This window comes from Pelophylax lessonae (assembly GCF_965119305.1).
Source record: "Pelophylax lessonae genome assembly, chromosome: 10".
Classification (NCBI taxonomy): Eukaryota; Metazoa; Chordata; class Amphibia; order Anura; family Ranidae; genus Pelophylax; species Pelophylax lessonae.
Genome location: NC_138777.1, coordinates 217,215,325 through 217,234,260, shown reverse-complemented (window position 1 = coordinate 217,234,260; position 18,936 = coordinate 217,215,325). Strand labels below are relative to the sequence as shown.

Genomic DNA, 18,936 nt, shown 5'->3' with positions numbered 1-18,936 from the left:
CTGAAAGAGAAACACATAATGAGCTAGTATGCATCGCATACTAGCTCATTATGAAATACTTACCTTAAAACGAGCCCCCGCACTGCCGCCTTCTTACCTGTATGACGGGCGACTGGACATGTCCAGTGGCCCGTCTTCCGGGATCGCGGCATTCGGCCATCTGATTGGCCGGAGCCGCGGTGACGTCACTCCCGCGCACGCGCGGGAGCCGACGGTCATGTCACGGGACTCTGAAGGAACGGCACCAGCGGCCGTTCCTTCAGAGCGCTTGCACCAGTGACGTCACTGGCTGCATGTAAGGTAAATATCTCCTAAACGGTACATGTTTAGGAGATACTTACAGTACCTATAGGTAAGCCTTATCATAGGCTTACCTATAGGTACAAGTGTCAGAGGAGGGTTTACTTCAGTGGTTCTTAACCTTGTTGGAGGTACTGAACCCCACCAGTTTCATATGCGCATTCACGGAAACCTTCTTAAATGGAAAAATAAAATATGATTTTTTCAAATTCAAAACAGAGGTATATATTTAGGTATATATTTATACATAGGTGCACAAAATGAACAAAACCATTAAGAACAAAGAACAAAACCATTAAAACAAGATTTTCACTCAAAAACATAATGAATATTTACTGCAAATCAGTGTGACTTCTGCTGTTGTCTTTCAGAGACCAGTTCAGAAATTACCTCCGCCGAAGCCACGAGACTGACTCACCGAACCCCTGGGGTTCGATCGAACCCACGTTAACCACTTGCCGACCGCCGCACGCCGATCTACGTCGGCGGTCAGCCCCTCACAGGCAAAGTGACGTAGGGCTACGTCACTAGCTTGTGAGGGTCTAGGTAGCGAGCACGCGCCGCCGGAGGCGCGCTCCCGCTCCCGCGTGGTCACGGACCCCCCCGTGCGTGTGACCGGCGGACCCGATGTCCGCCGGCCACTCTGCGATCGGCGGGGGAGAGGGAGAAAGTCAGGCAGCTTGTGTAAACAAGCTGCCTGTCATTCTCCCCTCTGTATGAGAGCTGATCATATGGATCTACAATGTAGATCCGTTGATCACTCTGCATACAGCTGAAGCCACAGCCAATCACAGTTAGAATCACGCCCCTAGGGACACACACAGCCCCTCCCTCTCAAATAAAGTTAACCCCTTCACTACCAGTGTATTTTTACAGTAACAGTGCATATATATATAGCACTGATTACTGTAGAAATGTCACTGGTAACCCCAAAAGTGTCAAAAATGTCAGTCAAGGGTCCGATCTGTCCGCCGCAATGTCGCAGTACCGCAAAAAAATCGAAGATCGCCGCCATTACGCGTTAAAAAAAAAAACAACAAAAATGACAAAAATCTTTCCCTTAGTCAGTAAACGCAATAACTTTTGCGCAAACCAATCAAAATACGCTTTTTGCGATTTTTTTTACCAAACATAGGTAGCATAAAACAAATTGGCCGAAAATGTTAAAAAATTTTGATTTTTACATTTTTTTGGGGGGGAATTTCATATAAAAAAAAGGGAAAAATATTGCTATTTTTGCAAAATTGACGCTCTTTTTTTGTTTATAGCGCGTGATCAAAAAATCGCACAGGTGATCAAATACCGCCAAAAGAAAGCTCTGTTTGTGGGAAAAAAAGGACGGCAAATTTGTTTAGGTACAGCGTCGCACGACCGCGCAATTGTCCGTTAAAGTCACGCAGTGCCGAATCGCAAAATAACCCCTGGTCGTTTAGCAGCCAAATCCTCCGGGGCTTAAGTGGTTAAGAACCACTGGTTTACTTCCTCTTTAAAGAAATATCCTATGATATGTCATTACTCGGCTCAGCCACACGGTGGCGCCGTTGCACACTCTCTATCTCTGCAGCGGATATAATGTATCAGATGTGTTCCTCTGTTGCTATGGAGACAGGTGTTACTGTAACCAGTATGGAACGCTGGAGAGCTCTATAGCTGGGCTGGGCTCTCTCTCTCTCTCTCTCTCTCTCGCGCGGCATTCTGGGAGTTGCAGTCTTTGGGCTGACTACAGTAATGGCTTCCTCCTGAACCAGGAAGGACACAGGCTGGGGTAAGGCTGCTAATGTCACACAGAAGTGACTTTTCTTAGAGTGTGTAGAAGGTGGAATGTCCTGTTGGATGTGCAGAGTGACATTATAAGAACTGTGCAGAGCAGTGTGTGTCCCCACATCAGAATAAGGAGAATGTAATGGCTGGGCTTATATAACAACCAAAATGTTTCTCTTAAAGTGGAGTTGCCACTCCTTCCATTTAATCCAGGACACATTAATTACACAGGATCTGAGGCTGATATAATGCAGATAAGGCACCAAGTGAGTTTAATTACCCCCTTATTTTATTTAAGGTTCTTATATAGCGCTGTCAATTTATGCAGCGCTTTACATATACATTGCACATTCACATCAGTCCCTGCCCTCAAGGAGCTTACAATCTAAGGTCCCTAACTCACATTCATACATACATAGTAGGACCAATTTTATACAGGATCCAATTAACCACTTTACCACTAAGCCTATTTTTGACACTTTTTGGTTACAAGTTTAAATCAGTATTTTTTGCTAGAAAACTACTTAAAACCCCCAAACATTATATATATTTTTTTAGCAAAGACTCTGGAGAATAAAATGTCGGTCATTGCAAAATTTTTTGTCACGCGGTATTTGCGCAGCGGTCTTTAAAACGCCATTTTTTTGGAAAATATTTGAAAAATCACATTTCACTGCATTTAAAAAATACTAAACAGTAAAGTTAGCCCATTTTTTTTGTATATTGTGAAAGATGATGTCACGCCGAGTAAATAGATACCCAACATGTTATGGTTTAAAATATCGCCAAACCCCACCCCCCCCCGTGGGATGGCGACAAACTACGGTCAATAGAGATCTCAATCTGCGACGCTTTAAATTCATTTAACGGTTACCAGTTTAGAGTTAGAGTGTAGCTCTTTTTTTAAAATTATTGCCCACGCTCTGGCGATCGCAGCGATACCTCACATGTGTGGTTTGAACAGCGATTTAATTCGCCGCTCGACTTCCATATATGTTTTTTTTTGTGCGTGAGCTAACGGTGACGGGGGCGGCTAAATTTTATTTTTTTTTTTTCCTATTTATTTTTTCTTTTTTTTTAACTTTATTACAGGTTTTTAAAAAAAAAAAAAAAATTTGATCACTTTTATTGCTGTGCAATGTAAACATCCCTTGTGACACCAATATGTAGTGACAGGTACACTTTATGGAGGGATCGAGGGTCCCCTCCACTACACTTCCCTGTATGCAAAACGCCATTTTTGCATACAGCCGTTTTTCAAATTTGACGCTTTTTGCAGCACAGTAACCTGGAAGTGACGTCATGGACGCCGCCTCCGGGTTACATCATCGGAGACCCGATCGATGCCGTTTCTGGCTTTCATCGGGACTCCATCCAGCCAGCGGACGTGCCGGCTGGGTGCTCGGGGCTCCCGGTGGGACAGGAGACGTCCCCTCCCGCCCCCCCAGGTAACAATCGAGCGGCTCCCGAGCTGCATCGGTCATTACCGACAGAAAGCCGACCGTCAGTTTCAAACAACGGTACTGGGATGATGCCTCTAGCTAGAGGCATCATCCCGGTATAACCACGCAAAGTCAGCCGACGTAGGTCTACGTGGCTAGACGTTAAGTGGTTAACCTACCAGCATGTCTTTGGAGTGTGAGAGGAAACCGGAGTACCCGGAGGAAACCCACGCAGGCACAGGGAGAACATGAAAACTCCAGGCAGGTAGTGTCATGGTTGGGATTTGAACCCGTGACCCTCTTGCTACTAGGTGAAAGTGCTAACCACTACACCACTGTGCAGCCCTCTTAATCAGTCACAGATCCTGTGTCCTGGTATGAGACTGGGCGTTTGCTCAGCTCCTCTAAACACTTTTACTTTTGACAGTAGAAAAGGTGCTTCACCACTTCACCTCCAGAAGATTTACCCCCCTTAACCACTTCAGCACCTGAAGGTTTTACCCTCTTAATGACCAGGCCATTTTTTGTGATTCGGCACTGCGTTACTTAAACGGAAAATTGTGCAGTCGTGCGACGCTGTACCCAAATACAATCGATTTCCTTTTTCCTCACAAATAGAGCTTTCTTTTGGTGGTATTTGATCACCTGTGCGGTTTTTATTTTTTGCGTTATAAACAATTTTGAAAAAAAAAAACCCCAATATTTTTCACATTCTACTATATAACATTCCCCTAAAAAATAATTTAAAAATCAAAATTTTTTAACATTTTAGGCCAATTTGTTTTCTGCTGCATATTTGTGGTAAAAAAAACCGCAATAAGCCTATTTTCATTGCTTTTGCATAAAAGTTATCGCATCTACTAATTACGGGAAAGATTTATGTCATTTTTATTGTTTTTTTTTTCTAGTAATGGCGGCGATCTGCGATTTTTAGCGACATTGCGCCAAACAAATCGGACCCCTAACTGACATTTTTGACACTTTTGGGGGGACCAGTGACATTACTACAGTAATCAGTGCTAAAAATATGCACTGTTACTGTAATAATGACACTGGCGGGGAAGGGGTTAACCTAGTGGGTGATCAAGGGGTTAAATGTGTACCTAGGGGAGTGATTCTAACTGTGGGGGGCGTGGCTTGTGGAATGACCATAGAGACATGTGATCCTTCATAGAAGAATCACAGGAGCTCTATATGATTATTCCAGAGAGAAGAACGGTCAGCTGTGTTTACAACAGCTGACCGTTCTTCTCTCTCAGCAGGGAGCGATCGCGGGTGACATTCGGCAATCGGAGCCACCTGACACAGGCATCGGAATCCCTGCTGACGAGTGGGGGCGAGAGCGTGCCGGCAGCGGCGCACGCTCCCCCCCTAGCTGCAGGCGCGCGACCGACGTAGAGCTACGTTGGTTCGCGCAGAAGGGGCTGCCTGCCGCAGTAAAACTGCGGCGGGTGGTCCGAAACCGGTTAAAGTGATATTAAAGCCATTTATATGATATGAGATGCTTCGGCCACATGCACACTGGGTGTTTGCTCAGCTCCTCTAAATACTTTTACTTTTGATAGGACTTCACATCCAGAAGATTTACCCACCCTTCATAACCAGTCCATTTTTTGCTATTCAGGCACTGCGTTACTTTAACTGAGAATTGCGCGGTCGTGTAACGCTGTACCCAAATAAAAGGGAGAACATGCAAACTCCAGCCAGGTAGTGTCATGGTTGAGATTTGAACCAGTGTCCCTTTTACTGCTAGGTGAAAGTGATAACCACTACACCACTGTGCTGCCCCAAATAAAATTGATGTCCTTTTTTTTCCCACAAATAGAGCTTTCTTTTTTTACTTTTTGCACTATAAACAAAAAAATAAACACCAACAATTTTGAAAAAAAAAAAAACATGTTTTATTTTCTGCTATAAACCACATCCAATAAAAAATGGAAAAATCTAATTTCTTCATAAATTTAGGCCAATTTGTATTCTGCTACATATTTTTGGTAAAAAAAATCCCAATAAGTGTATACTGATTGGTTTGTGCAAAAGTTATCGCACCTACAATCTATGGGATAGATTTATGGATTTTTTTTTTTTTTTACTAGTAATGGCGGCGATCAGTATTTCGGCGGACAAATCACATACTAACTGACCCTTTTGACAATTTTGTGGGGAGCAGTGGCACCAATACCGTGATCAGTGCTAAAAATATGCACTGTCGCTGTACTAATCACACTGGCTGGGAAGAGAATAAACAACAGGGGCGATCAAAGCGTTAACTGTGTGCCTAACCTATGTACATTGCGGGAGGTGCTTTTAGTAGGGGAAGACCTAGATCCATGTCCCTGCTTTGCAGAAACACAGGATCCATGCCTTCTCTTCTATAAGACACAGAAATCTGCCTTGTTTACATAAGCCAGACATTCCAAGTCTCCCGCAAGGTGCGGGAGACTCCCCCATGCGGCTCCCTGACACCCGCAAGTGCCGCGCGATATCCCGGCTCCTGGTGTCTGTGTCTGTCAGCTGAATTGTCAGAACAGAGCTGATGTTTTATGTATAGTTCCGGCTCCATCCTGACAGTCTGAGTGAGTCACAGGCAGAGTGATATCAAATGCACTCCACCTGTGAGAAGACTGATCAATACAGGAGGCATCTTCCTCCAGCGCGGCGGCGCTCCTGAGTCTTCACACTCGCTCCGTTGAACTTGATGTCATCATGTGTCTCTAGCCAGCATTTCCCACCAGCAGTACCCACAGCAGTACCAGACAGCAGTACCAGCTTGAGCCAGCAGTACCCACAGAAGTACCAGCCAGCAGTACCAGCCTGAGCCAGCAGTACCCACAGCAGTACCAGCCCGAGCCATCAGTACCCACAGCAGTACCAGCCAGCAGTTCCAGCCTGAGACAGCAGTACCCACAGCAGTACCAGCCTGAGCCTTCTTCACTGGATTTGCTTGACAGCACTGAGCTTGAGCCAGCAGTACCAGCCAGCAGTGCCCACAGCAGTACCAGCCAGCAGTGCCCACAGCAGTACCAGCCAGCAGTACCAGCCTGAGCCAGCAGTACCCACAGCAGTACCAGCCCGAGCCAGCAGTACCCACAGCAGTACCAGCCAGCAGTTCCAGCCTGAGACAGCAGTACCCACAGCAGTACCAGCCTGAGCCTTCTTCACTGGATTTGCTTGACAGCACTGAGTCCAGTGAGGAGGGAGAGAGAAAGTATAACATGTTTGTTATTAAAAAAAAAAAAAAAAGAACCTTTATGATCACATTAATCATAAAAAAAAAAAGGACAAAAAAATAATTGGACGCAATTAAAAGACCTGGGGCTGTCCCTGGAAACATGAAAAAATTAGCAGCTACACATATTATTATAAAGATTATCCAGTGCTGAACCTTGGACTTTGTACATAGGGCATTGTGCGTACGCTAACTTCATAGACACAAATACAGCATACAGGTAAGGAAACTCTAATACCAGACTGAGACTCTCAGAATTTGGGGTTTTCTGGACATAGGGCTATAACCACTTGAAAAAATACATATATAGGATGTGGCGCAAGCAAGTGTGCATCTGAGGGTTAGACAAAGTCCATGATAAAGTCTGTGGGGGGAATGGCTCAGTTCTTGGATGCAGTGTGAACAGACTACGGTAAGTACTCAGGGCTAGCCTGGAGGGGGAGCAGAAGCGGACTCCAAACATTCAAGACAAAAGTAGAAAACAGGCACCTCTGAGTGCAGACCGTTATGCTTGTTTATTCAAACAGTAGAATAAAACTCACATGATGTGGAAGATAAAAAGGCACATGTATTAATCCAGTGGTCCGGAGCAAGCATTGTCAGTCCTGGGAGCCATACTGGGGATGAGTCAGCCGTGTGCACGGTCATCCTGACCAGCAGGAAGCAACGATGATGTTGATGTGCGGGAATGAGGACTGAATCGCAGGCTGGAAAGCAGGGTGGACTTCACTGTGGTCTATGATGACGTCACGGGCGTGCTCGTGACGCGTTTTGGAGCATGTGCACTAAGGGGACAATGCCAGAGTGCACCCCTTCCTCACGCCTTGACACATGGCTGGCTCCCAGGACCGACCATGCTTGCTCCAGACCACTGGCTCAATATATGTGCCTTTTTATCTTCCACATCATGTGAGTTTTATTCTACTGTTTTAATAAGCAAGCATAACGGCCTGCACTCAGAGGCGCCTGTTTTCTACTTTTGTATAACCACTTGAAGATCAGGCCTTTTCTGACACTTTTTGTATACATGTAACAATGATTTTTTGCTAAAATATTACTTAGAGCCCCAAACCGTATAAATTTTTAAAGCACAGGCCCTAGAGAATAAATTGGTGGGTTATGCATTTTTTTTTTATGTCACACAGTATTTGCGCAATGGTTTTTCAAATGCTATTGTTGGGGGGAAAAAATTTTTTTTTTAACTTTGAATGTGAAAAAACACAATACATAACCCAATTTTTTCGTAAAATATAAAAGATGATGTTACGCCGAGTAAATAGATACCAAACATGTCATGGTTTATAATTTCGCACACCCATACCACGGCCACAACTGAGGTAAATTGTACTATCCACTTTATTGTATTGATACTAATTTTACTGTTACCACTTTAGATTTACAGAGAAGGTGTAGTGTTTACTAGACTTTTTCTAGAATTACTGCCCATGATCTGATGTTCGCAGTGATACATGTGTGGGAGGATCACTGTTTGCGTCATCAATGTCATGTCATCGCTTCTGAGAGACCCAATCAAAGCCGGTCCCGGCTGTGTTTGGGTGTCCTACCAGCCGGCTGATGTGCCGGCTGGTAGCTCAGCCGGCTGATGTGCCGGCTGGTAGCTCAGCCGGCTGATGTGCCGGCTGGTAGCTCGGGTCTCCCAGTGGGACAGAAGAGTCCGAGCAAGCAGCTTGTAATAGCAGTCGAGAGGCTAGTTAGCTATAGTGCCTGGCCACCATGCCGAGGCAGGCGCGAACTGAGCAGAGCAAACAGGTACTTGCAGTTGGCAGACAGGCAGAGGTGTTCAGTGACTATCCAGATACAAGGTAGACAAGGTTCAGAATAGTCAGGGTCAAATCTGTAGTCAAAAGGCAGGCAGAGTTCAGAGAATAGTATATACCTGATCCAAGGTCATCAACGAGGGAATCCAGACAGCAGAGCAGGGCAGACAAAGAGGAAGCCTGAGACTGCAGGCTTGGCAGGCTTAAATCAGGTTTGTTCTCCACCCCGAGACTGGTCACATCAATCACCTTGCAGGTAGACAGAGAGACAGAGGAGAATGTACAACAACCAAAACCAGGATGCTGGAAACAGACCAGCAGCTGCAATGGAGCAGGAGCACTAAATACTCCTGAAATCACCAGAAATCAATGCCTCACATCAAAGATTATCGGCACAAAATGCTTTGTTAGTATGGTTAGCTCCCAACATTCCATCAAGGCCAGTCAAGTTTCTCCACCCCAAACTCGCTCACCCATGTCTTTATGGACCTTGCTTTGTGCACTGGTCCAAATCATTTGGTGGAGGGGGGATTATGGTGTGGGGTTATTTTTTAGGGGGTTGGGCTTGGCACCTTAGTTCCAGTGAAGGAAACTCTTAAGGCGTCAGCATACCAATAGATTTTTGGACAATTCCATGCTCCTAACTTTGTAAGAACATTTTGGGGATGGTACCTTCCTGTTCCAACATGACTGCATACCAGTGCACAAAGCAAGTTCCATAAAGACATGGATGAGCGAGTTTGGGGTAGAGGAACTTGACTGGCCAGCACAGACTCCTGACCGCAACCTGATAGAACACCTTTGGGATGAATTAGAGCAGAGACTGCGAGCCAAGCCTTCCATCCAACATCAGTGCCTGACCTCACAAATGCACTTCTGGAAGAATGGTCAAACATTCCTATAGAAACACTCCTAAACCCTGTGGACAGCCTTCCCAGAAGAGTTGAAGCTGTTATAGCTGCAAAGGGTGGGCCAACTCAATATTGAACCCTACGGACTAAGACTGGGATGCCATTAAAGTTCATGTGCACGTAAAGGGAGGCGTGCCAATACTTTTGGGAATATATTGTACATTCAGTGCTGGAGGTGCCAGAACTACGCTCTAGGGCTGAACGATAGTCGATATGATATCGACTATCGTTCTGCGGCCGTAGGCGATATTCATATCGCCGAGGTCACGATATTTGCATAGGCAGGGGGAAGGGACTCGGAGGAGGACAGGAGGACTCACAGACTTCTGTGTTAGGCAGGGAGAAGTCGGGACACTTCAGCGGTGAGCATACACTGACTCACTCGTGCACTGCAGCCCGCCCCACACGTTCAGTGAGTCTCACTCTCCGCCCTAGTTTTCTCAATGGCACATTCAGGGAGCCAATCACGCTGTGATTAGCTGCACAGCTAACCAATCACGCGTGCCTGCACACCTGATTGGTTCCGCTGTGCCACTCCTCACGTCGTGATTGGCTCCCTGAATGTGCCATTGAAAAAACTAGGGCGGAGAGTGAGACTCACTGAATGTGTGGGGCGGGCTGCAGTGCACGAGTGAGTCAGTGTATGCTCACCGCTGAAGTGTCCCGACTTCTCCCTGATGTAAACACAGCCGTCTGTCATTCTCCCTGATGTAACTGCAGAGACTATACAATCCTGCTATGTAGGATCGTATGTCTCTGTGGTTACATCACAAGCCACGCCCCCCACAGTTAGAATCACGCCCCTAGGGATACATTTAACCCGCTGATCACCAATAAAGTTAACCCCTTCCCTGCCAGTGTCATTTTGACAGTAACAGTGCATATTTCTAGCACTGATTACTGTAGTAATGTCACTGGTCCCCCCAAAAGTGTCAAAAATGTCAGTCAAGGGTCCGATCTGTCCGCCGCAATGTCGCAGTCCCGCAAAAAAATTGCAGATCGCCGCCATTACTAGTTAAAAAAACAATACAAATGACATACAGTAAAACCTTGGTTTGAGAGTAACTTGGTTTAAGAGCGCTTTGCAAGACAAGCAAAATTTTCAAATAAATTTTGACTTGATATACAAGCGATGTCTTGATATACAAGTAGCCTCAAGTCACAGCTGAGTAGAAAAGAGAAGAGAGGCGCCTCTAAGTGTAGCAATATGGTTAAATTTAATGAAGGTACAACATTTAGCAACTCACATGGTTGATGATAGAAACAGGCACATCTAAGGATGCAGGCATCCAGGCTAAAGCTGTCCACATGGACCATCCTCTGCATCGCCATCTACGTCATCCCTTCCATGCTGCCCCTCGCTTTCAGATCGCTTTACTGCAGTGTGGTTTTTCCGGTCAGGATTACAGACTGGCAGCCGGCGGTGCAGAAGATAGTCTATGTGGATAGCTTTACCCCGGATGCCTGCATACTAAGATATGCCTGTTTTATTCATCAACCATGTGAGTTGCTAAATGTTGTACCTTCATTAAATGTAACCATATTGCTACACTTAGAGGCGCCTCTCTTCTCTTTGATACTCTGTAGCTCCTGCTGGATTTTGCTTCAAATCCCCTTGTGGAAGGGGCTATTAGTGGATGGACATTTTATGGTTGTATAACCTATCGCAATGCTATAATCTTTTTATATGGACTATAAACTGAAGGACTTATGAATAAATGGTTGTGGAACAAATCATCTGAGTTTCCATTATTTCTTATGGGGAAATTCGCTTTGATATAAGAGTGCTTTGGATTACAAGCATGTTTCCGGAACGAATTATGCTCGCAATCCAAGGTTTTACTGTAATTCTTTCCCGTAGTTAGTAAACGCAATAACTTTTGCGCAAACCAATCAAAATGCGCTTATTGCGATTTTTTTCACCAAAAATATGTAGCAGAAAACAAATTGGCCTAAAATGTTAAAAAATTTTGATTTTTACATTTTTTTGGGGGGAATTTCATATAAAAAATGTGAAAAATATTGTTATTTTTTCAAAATTGTCGCTCTTTTTTTGTTTATAGCGCAAAAAGTAAAAATTGCACAGGTTACCAAATACCACCAAAAGAAAGCTCTGTTTGTGGGACAAAAAGGACTTCAGTTTCATTTGGGTACAGCGTCGCATGACCGCGCAATTGTCCGTTAAAATCACGCAGTGCCGAATCGCAAAATAGGCCCTGGTCTTTGAGCAGCCAAATCCTCCGGGGCTTAAGTGGTTAAGCTGCAGTGTGCAAGAGGCCTAATTGTTGAATTATTTTTTGGTGTGATTGTGTGTTATAGTATTTATTTTTGTCTTGTTTTGTTATAGGTAAACTGAAACAATATTTCTTTGTTTTATATCAAAGCTGGATCTGCTGAATAGGCAACATGTTGACGAGAGACATTCTCTGCTGAATCGTCTACTTTGATATTGGATCCCTTGAAATTGACATTTTTTTATAAGAAAAAAATAAAAAACATTTAAGATTTGAAAATGAACAACACGCTACAACACTGGAGGGAAGCTGCCACCCTGATTTTAGCTGCCGGTTTGCAACATGGAAGTGTCATTCCCAAAATGGCGTCTCAGATGTCCTGGAACGACCGTAGAAAAAATGCATTTGATTACGAGGTGTTATTACTGAAGCGCAGCCAGAAAAGCGGCTTCATGCCCAATGCCTTTGTGTTCCCCGGAGGGGTGGTCGATGTCTCTGATTTCTCCAACGACTGGATCCAAGTCTTCCAGAGACACGCCAACAAACCAAACTTCGGCCTGGGTGTGGTCAGGCAGCCCTCCAGCACCAGGTCTCCTATGTTTGTTACGGACAGGATGAAATTCGGGTCGGCGATCCCTGGGGAGGTCGCCTTCAGGATCTGTGCCATCAGAGAGACGTTTGAGGAATCTGGAATACTGCTGGTGGTTCCGGACAGTGCCGATGTTAACTCTCACCAAGACCTCACGGATGCTTACGAACAAGATGGAGAGGAAATAGCTAAGTGGAGGGAGGAGGTCCAGAACAATCCACTGCAGTTTATTGAGATGTGCAAGGAACTGCGTTGTGTTCCGAACATCTGGGCGCTGCACGAGTGGGGAAACTGGCTGACGCCTGCGTTCTCCAAGAGTACTCGGGCCAGACGCTTCGATACCGCCTTCTACATTGCCTGTTTGCAGAAGAAGCCGGTCACCACAGACGATCAAAAGGAAATGATTTCTTTTAACGTGAGTTCCAGAGTGTTATCGATTAACCACTTGAACTGTGGAAGATTTATTTGTGGTTCTGCCTGAGTTCTGTGCTCCCACTTTATGTGATAACAACGGGAGCGGGTTACCGGCGGCGCGCGGGCCCCAGACCCGGAAGTGTCAGATCACATACTAGGTAAGTGATCTGGCACAGAGCGGTCGCCCTTCCACAGTAAATGTACAGTGGGTGGTCCGCAAGTGCTAAAGGGGGATATAAACACCATGTATAAATACTTAAGGGGTCCATATAGTAAACTTTATGTTGAGTTACTCACTTTAAGGACATCACAGAGGAGAAGGGGGCACTCTTTTTATTTCTTCTGGAAGAAAAGAGATTTCATATTCAAATACGGAAAGGCTTCTTCACAGTAAGAGCTGTGAAAATGTGAAATAGACTCCCTCCAGAGGTGGTTCTGGCCAGCTCAGTAGATTGTTTTAGGAAAGGCCTGGATTCTTTCCTAAACGTACATAATATAACTGGGTATTAACTTTTATAGGTAAAGTTGATCCAGGGAATATCCAAATGCCTCTTGGGGGATCAGGAAGGAATTTTTTTCCCTGCTGGAGCAAATTGGATCATGCTTTATGGGGGTTTTTTGCCTTCCTCTAGATCACGGGTCTTCAAACTATGGCCCTCCAGTTGTTCAGGAACTACAATTCTCATCATGCCTATTCATGTCTGTGAATGTCAGAGTTTTACAATGCCTCATGGGATGTGTAGTTCGGCAATAGCTGGAGGATCCCTGCTCTAGATCAACTGTGGGTATAGGATTGTGTATATGGGATTGTAAAATGTAACCACTTGCCGACCAGCCACCGCAGATATACAGCGGCAGGTCGGCTCTCCCAGGCAAAGTCCCATACATGTACAGCGCTCACCTGGGAGGAGCTAGAGGGCGAGCACGCCGCCCGCGGCGTGCTCCCGCCCCCACTTTTCAGCGGGGAAGCCAGTGCATGTGACAGGCGGTTCCGATTGCCGCCGGCCACCCGCGATCTCCCCCCGCTGACAGAGAAGGACGGATGGCTGATGTAAACTGAGATGATCACAGAGACCATGCGATCCTGCTATATAGGATCGCATGTCTCTATGGTCTTCTCACAAGCCCAACCCCCCCATAGTTAGAATCACTCCCCTAGGCTTACATTTAACCCCTTGATCACCAATACTATTAACCCCTTCCCTGCCAATGACATTATTACAGTAATAGTGCATATTTTTAGCACTGATTACTGTAGTAATGTCACTGGTACCCCCAAAAGTGTAAAAAAATGTCAGTTAGGTGTCCGATCTGTCCGCCAAAATGTCGCAGTCCCGCAAAAAAAAAATCGCAGATCGCCGCCATTACTAGTAAAAAAAAAAAACAAAACATAAAAAAGTTACATAAATCTTTCCTGTAGTTAGTAGACGCAATCATTTTTACGCAAACCAATCAAAATGCACTTATTGCGATTTTTTTTTTTTTTTTTTACCAAAAATATGTAGCAGAAAACAAACTGGCCTAAAATGTTAAAAAATTTTAATTTTTACATTTTTTTGGGGGGAATGCTATATAGCAGAATGTGAAAAATATTGTTTTTTGTTTCAAAATTGTCGCTCTTTTTTGTTTCTAGCGCAAAAAATAAAAATCGCACAGGTGATCAAATGCCACCAAAAAAAAGCTCTATTAGTGGGGAAAAAACGACATCAATTTAGTTTGGGTACAGCGTCACACGACCGCGCAATTGTCCCTTAAAATAACGCAGTGCCCAATTGCAAAATAGGGCCTGGTCATTAAGCAGCAAAATCTTCCGGTCTTAAAGTGGTTAATTTTTCCTTCTGTTGGTTGAAGTAGATGGAATTGTATCTTTTTTAAACCAGACTATGTAACTATTAAAGAGGCAGGCCAGGGACATGCAGGCTGGGGAGGAAAGGACTAGTTTTAAAAATCCTTGTAATGTGTATTGTGTAGCCAACTACGGCAACAAAGCATTTTTTTGATCTGCAACTTTGTTTTGCTTTATGTTTTAGTGGTGGACTCCTCAGAAAGCCATAGATGAGTACAGGACTCATACAACATGGATTCCTCCTCCGCAGTTCTATGATCTAAGCAGATTATGTAACTTCACCAGCATTCATGAGCTTCGCAGATTCAGTTACAATCGTGCCCTGGAAGGATGTGAAAGGTGGATGCCGGTTATAGTGCACGCTGAGGATGGTGTGGTACACACACTGCCAGGTAAAACTTCTCTTTTTCCTTTCTCCTCCTTACATGGGAATGATATTTGATTGATACGCCACATTAAATCCAATATGTGGTTTTATTCCACAACTGTCAACACCATTTTGGGGGCCGCCACTGTCAACACATTTTGGGGGCCGCATTTATCATGGCTTAAAGCGGAGTTCCATCCAAAAGTGGAACCTCCGCTCATTTGCTTCCTCCCCCCCTCCGGTGCCACATTTGGCACCTTTCAGGGGGGAGGGGGGGGAACGGGTACCTGTTTTTGACAGGTACCCTTCCCCACTTCTGGGAGACGACACCGCAGCGCTGTCCCTCAGAAGTTTGCCCCCCCTCCTCCTTCCCCCGCTGCCAAACCAATCTGAATGCGCAGAGCACTTTGCGCATGCGCAGTAGGGACCCGCCCGTGAAGCTGCAAGGCTTCACTGCCGGGTTCCCTTACCAGCAATGGCGGCAGCAGCACCCGACAGCCAATGGAAACATCGACTGTGGTGCCGACATCGCTGGACTCCAGGACAGGTAAGTGTCCTAATATTAAAAGTCAGCAGCTACAGTATGTGTATAGTATGTGTATAATATGTGTATAGTATGTGTACAGTGTGTGTACAGTATGTGTACAGTGTGTGTATAGTATGTGTACAGTATGTGTATAATATGTGTATAGTATGTGTATAGTATGTGTACAGTGTGTGTACAGTATGTATGTGTACAGTATGTGTACAGTATGTGTATAGTATGTGTACAGTATGTGTATAGTATGTGTATAGTATGTGTATAGTATGTGTACAGTATGTGTACAGTGTGTGTATAGTATGTGTACAGTATGTGTATAGTATGTGTATAGTATGTGTACAGTATGTGTATAGTATGTGTATAGTATGTGTATAGTATGTGTACAGTATGTGTACAGTGTGTGTATAGTATGTGTACAGTATGTGTAGAGTATGTGTATAGTATGTGTACAGTATGTGTATAGTATGTGTATAGTATGTGTACAGTGTGTGTAGCTGCTGACTTTTAATTTTTGGAGGGGGGGATGGAACTCCGCTTTAACCACTTCTGCACCGGAAGTTTTTGCCCTCTTAATGACCAGGCCATTTTTTGCGATTCGGCACTGCGTTACTTTAACTGACAATTGCGCAGTCGTGTGACGCTGTACCCAAATAAAATTGATTTCCTTTTTTCCCACAAATAGAGCTTTCTTTTGGTGGTATTTGATCACCTGCGCGATTTTTATTTGTTGCGCTATAAACAAAAAAAAGAGCGACAATTCTAAAAAAAAAAAAAAATATTTTTCACTTTTTGCTAGATAACATTCCGAAAAAAAAAAATTTAAAAATCAAATTTTTTCATCATTTTAGGCCAATTTGTATCCTGCTACATATTTTTGGTAAAAAAAAATCCCATTAAGCATATTTTGATTGGTTTGCGCAAAAGTTATCGCGTCTACAAACTAGGGGGAAGATTTATGTAATTTTTTTTTTTTTTTTTTAATGTAATGGGGCGATCAGCGATTTTTAGCGGGACTGTGACATTGCAGATCGGACCCCTAACTGACATTTTTGACACTTTTGGGAGGACCAGTGACATTAATACAGTAATCAGTGCTAAAAATATGCACTGTTATTGTAATAATGTCACTGGCAGGGAAGAGGTTAACTCAGGAGTGATCAAAGGGTTAAGTGTATGCCTAGGGGGTGTTTTCTAACTGTGGGGGGATGGGCTTGTGGAATCAACACAGAGACCTGTGATTCTAAATAGGAGGTTTACAGGTGCTCTGTGTTCATTCCAGAGAGAACAACGGTCTGCTGTGTTTACAACAGCAGACGGTCGTTCTCTCTCCACGGGGAGTGATCGCAGGTGCTCGGCAACAATCACGGCCGCCGACCCTGTGGATCAGCTTCCCTGCTGCTTATTGGGGGCGCAAGCGCCCCCCCCCCCCAGGAGCGCTCCTGTGAACTGCCGTGTTGGTACGGCGGTTCGCGTAGTACTCACTTTTGTTGCCAGTGGTTTAGACATTAATGGCTGTGTGTTAAGTTATTTTGAGGGGACAGCAAATTTACACTGTTAGTGCCGGTTCACACTGTTCCGACTTGTCAGGCGACTTGGTCGCCTGACAAGTAGCGGACCGTGCTGTGCAATTGGAACCGTTCTAATAGGAGCGACTCAAGTCGCTCCAACTTAGAAAAATGTTCCTGCACTACTTCGGGGCGACATCGGAGCGACTTGCATTGACTTCCATTATGTGAAGTCGTTGCAAGCTGCGCCGAAGTCGCGGTGCACGGGCAACGGCATAACTCGCCCGAAGTCGTGTCTCCCTAGTGTGAACCGACACTTATACAAGCTGTACACTTACTACTTTACATTGTAGCAAAGTGTCATTTCTTCAGTGTTGTCACATGAAAAGATAGAATAAAATATTTACAAAAATGTGAGGGGTGTACTCACTTTTGTGAGATACTGTATCTGCGGTGGGCGGTCGGCAAGTGATTAAAGTGGTTCTAAAGCTTCAAGGTTTTTTTACCTTGATGCATTCTATGTTTTAGTTTTAAATTGCAAAATTGTGGTCAAGCTTTAAGATTTGTTTTACCTTCTGTCATTAAGTGGTTAATGATGTGTTAATGAACATAGAGCTACATACATTTGTGTCTGTTCTATCTGCCTGGAGGTCAATAATAATGCAAGTTTATTCTTCCTGTTTTTCTCTATTTGTTGGGCAGGGGATGAACTGTACCCCGAGGATCCAGACCTCACAGGACAAAAAACGTATTCCACAGATAAAACCATCGAGGCTCTTTTTCGGGAAGAGGGTCGTCTCCATCGGTTAGGACAAATTGATGGCGTTCCAACCTTTTTTATAAACCTGGAGCCGAAATACAAACATGTGAATCCACTTGTAACAGATCTCAGTCGTGATCCAGAGCCCAAGAGCAAAATTTAAATAGAAGGTTTTATATCATCTATATAATTTCTTAATAAAATAGGCTGGACTGGATGTCTGTGGTGTTGATCTCATTGCAATTCATGCGCCGTTGCACCATTTTTTCCCCGCACCAGTTAACCACTTAAGCCCCCGGAAGATTTTACCCCCTTCCTGACCAGGGGGTTTTTTGCGATTTTTTTTACTGCGTGACTTTAACGGACAATTGCACGACGCTGTACCTAAACGAATTTGACGTCCTTTTTTTCCCACAAACAGAGCTTTCTTTTGGTGGTATTTGATCACCTGTGCGATTTTTTGATCATGCGCTATAAACAAAAAAAGAGCGTCAATTTTGCAAAAATAACAATATTTTTCACATTTTTTTATATGAAATTCCCCCCCCAAAAAAATGTAAAAATCTAAATTTTTTAACATTTTCGGCCAATTTGTTTTATGCTACATATGTTTGGTAAAAAAATCGCAAAAAGCTTATTTTCATTGGTTTGCGCAAAAGTTATCGCGTTTACTAACAAAGGGAAAGATTTTTGTCATTTTTTGTGTTTTTTTTTAACGCGTAATGGCGACGATCTGCGATTTTTTTTTTTTTTTTTTGCGGTACTGCGACATTGCGGCGGACAGATTGGACCCTTGACTGACATTTTTGACACTTTTGGGGTTACCAGTGACATTACTGCAGTAATCAGTGCTATACATATGCACTGTTACTGCAAAAATGACACTGGCAGGGAAGGGGTTAACTGTATTGGAGAGGGAGGGGTTTAGTGTGTCCTAGGGGCGTGATTCTAACTGTAAAGGGACATGGCTATTGGTGTAAAAACAGAGATCAACGGTCCTACATAGTAGAACCGTCTGATCTTCATTTTTACACCAGGGAGAATGACAGGCGGCTTGTTTACATTAGCCGCCTGCCTTTCTCCCTTCACCGGAGCGATTGTGAGTGACCGGTGGACGATCGGGTCCGCCGGTCACACGCACTGACTTGTCGCCCGCAATTGGCTCACAAGTCAGTGACAGGCAAGTGACGTACCCCTACGTCACTCTGCCTGGCCGGAGCTGACTGCCGCAGTATATAGTCGTACGGCGGTCGGCAATC

The 18,936-nt window shown here is 44.4% G+C and overlaps 1 protein-coding gene across 1 annotated transcript; it reads left to right on the top strand.

Annotated features, from left to right (window-relative positions):
- Positions 1-1,911: 1,911 nt before the first annotated feature.
- NUDT19 (nudix hydrolase 19) lies at positions 1,912-17,894 on the top strand. The gene is made up of 4 exons (XM_082269950.1): positions 1,912-2,065; positions 11,806-12,659; positions 14,689-14,896; positions 17,620-17,894. Exons 2-4 carry the CDS (start codon positions 11,934-11,936, stop codon positions 17,838-17,840), a joined length of 1,155 nt encoding a protein of 384 aa, XP_082126076.1. The 5' UTR covers positions 1,912-2,065; positions 11,806-11,933; the 3' UTR covers positions 17,841-17,894.
- Positions 17,895-18,936: the final 1,042 nt, after the last annotated feature.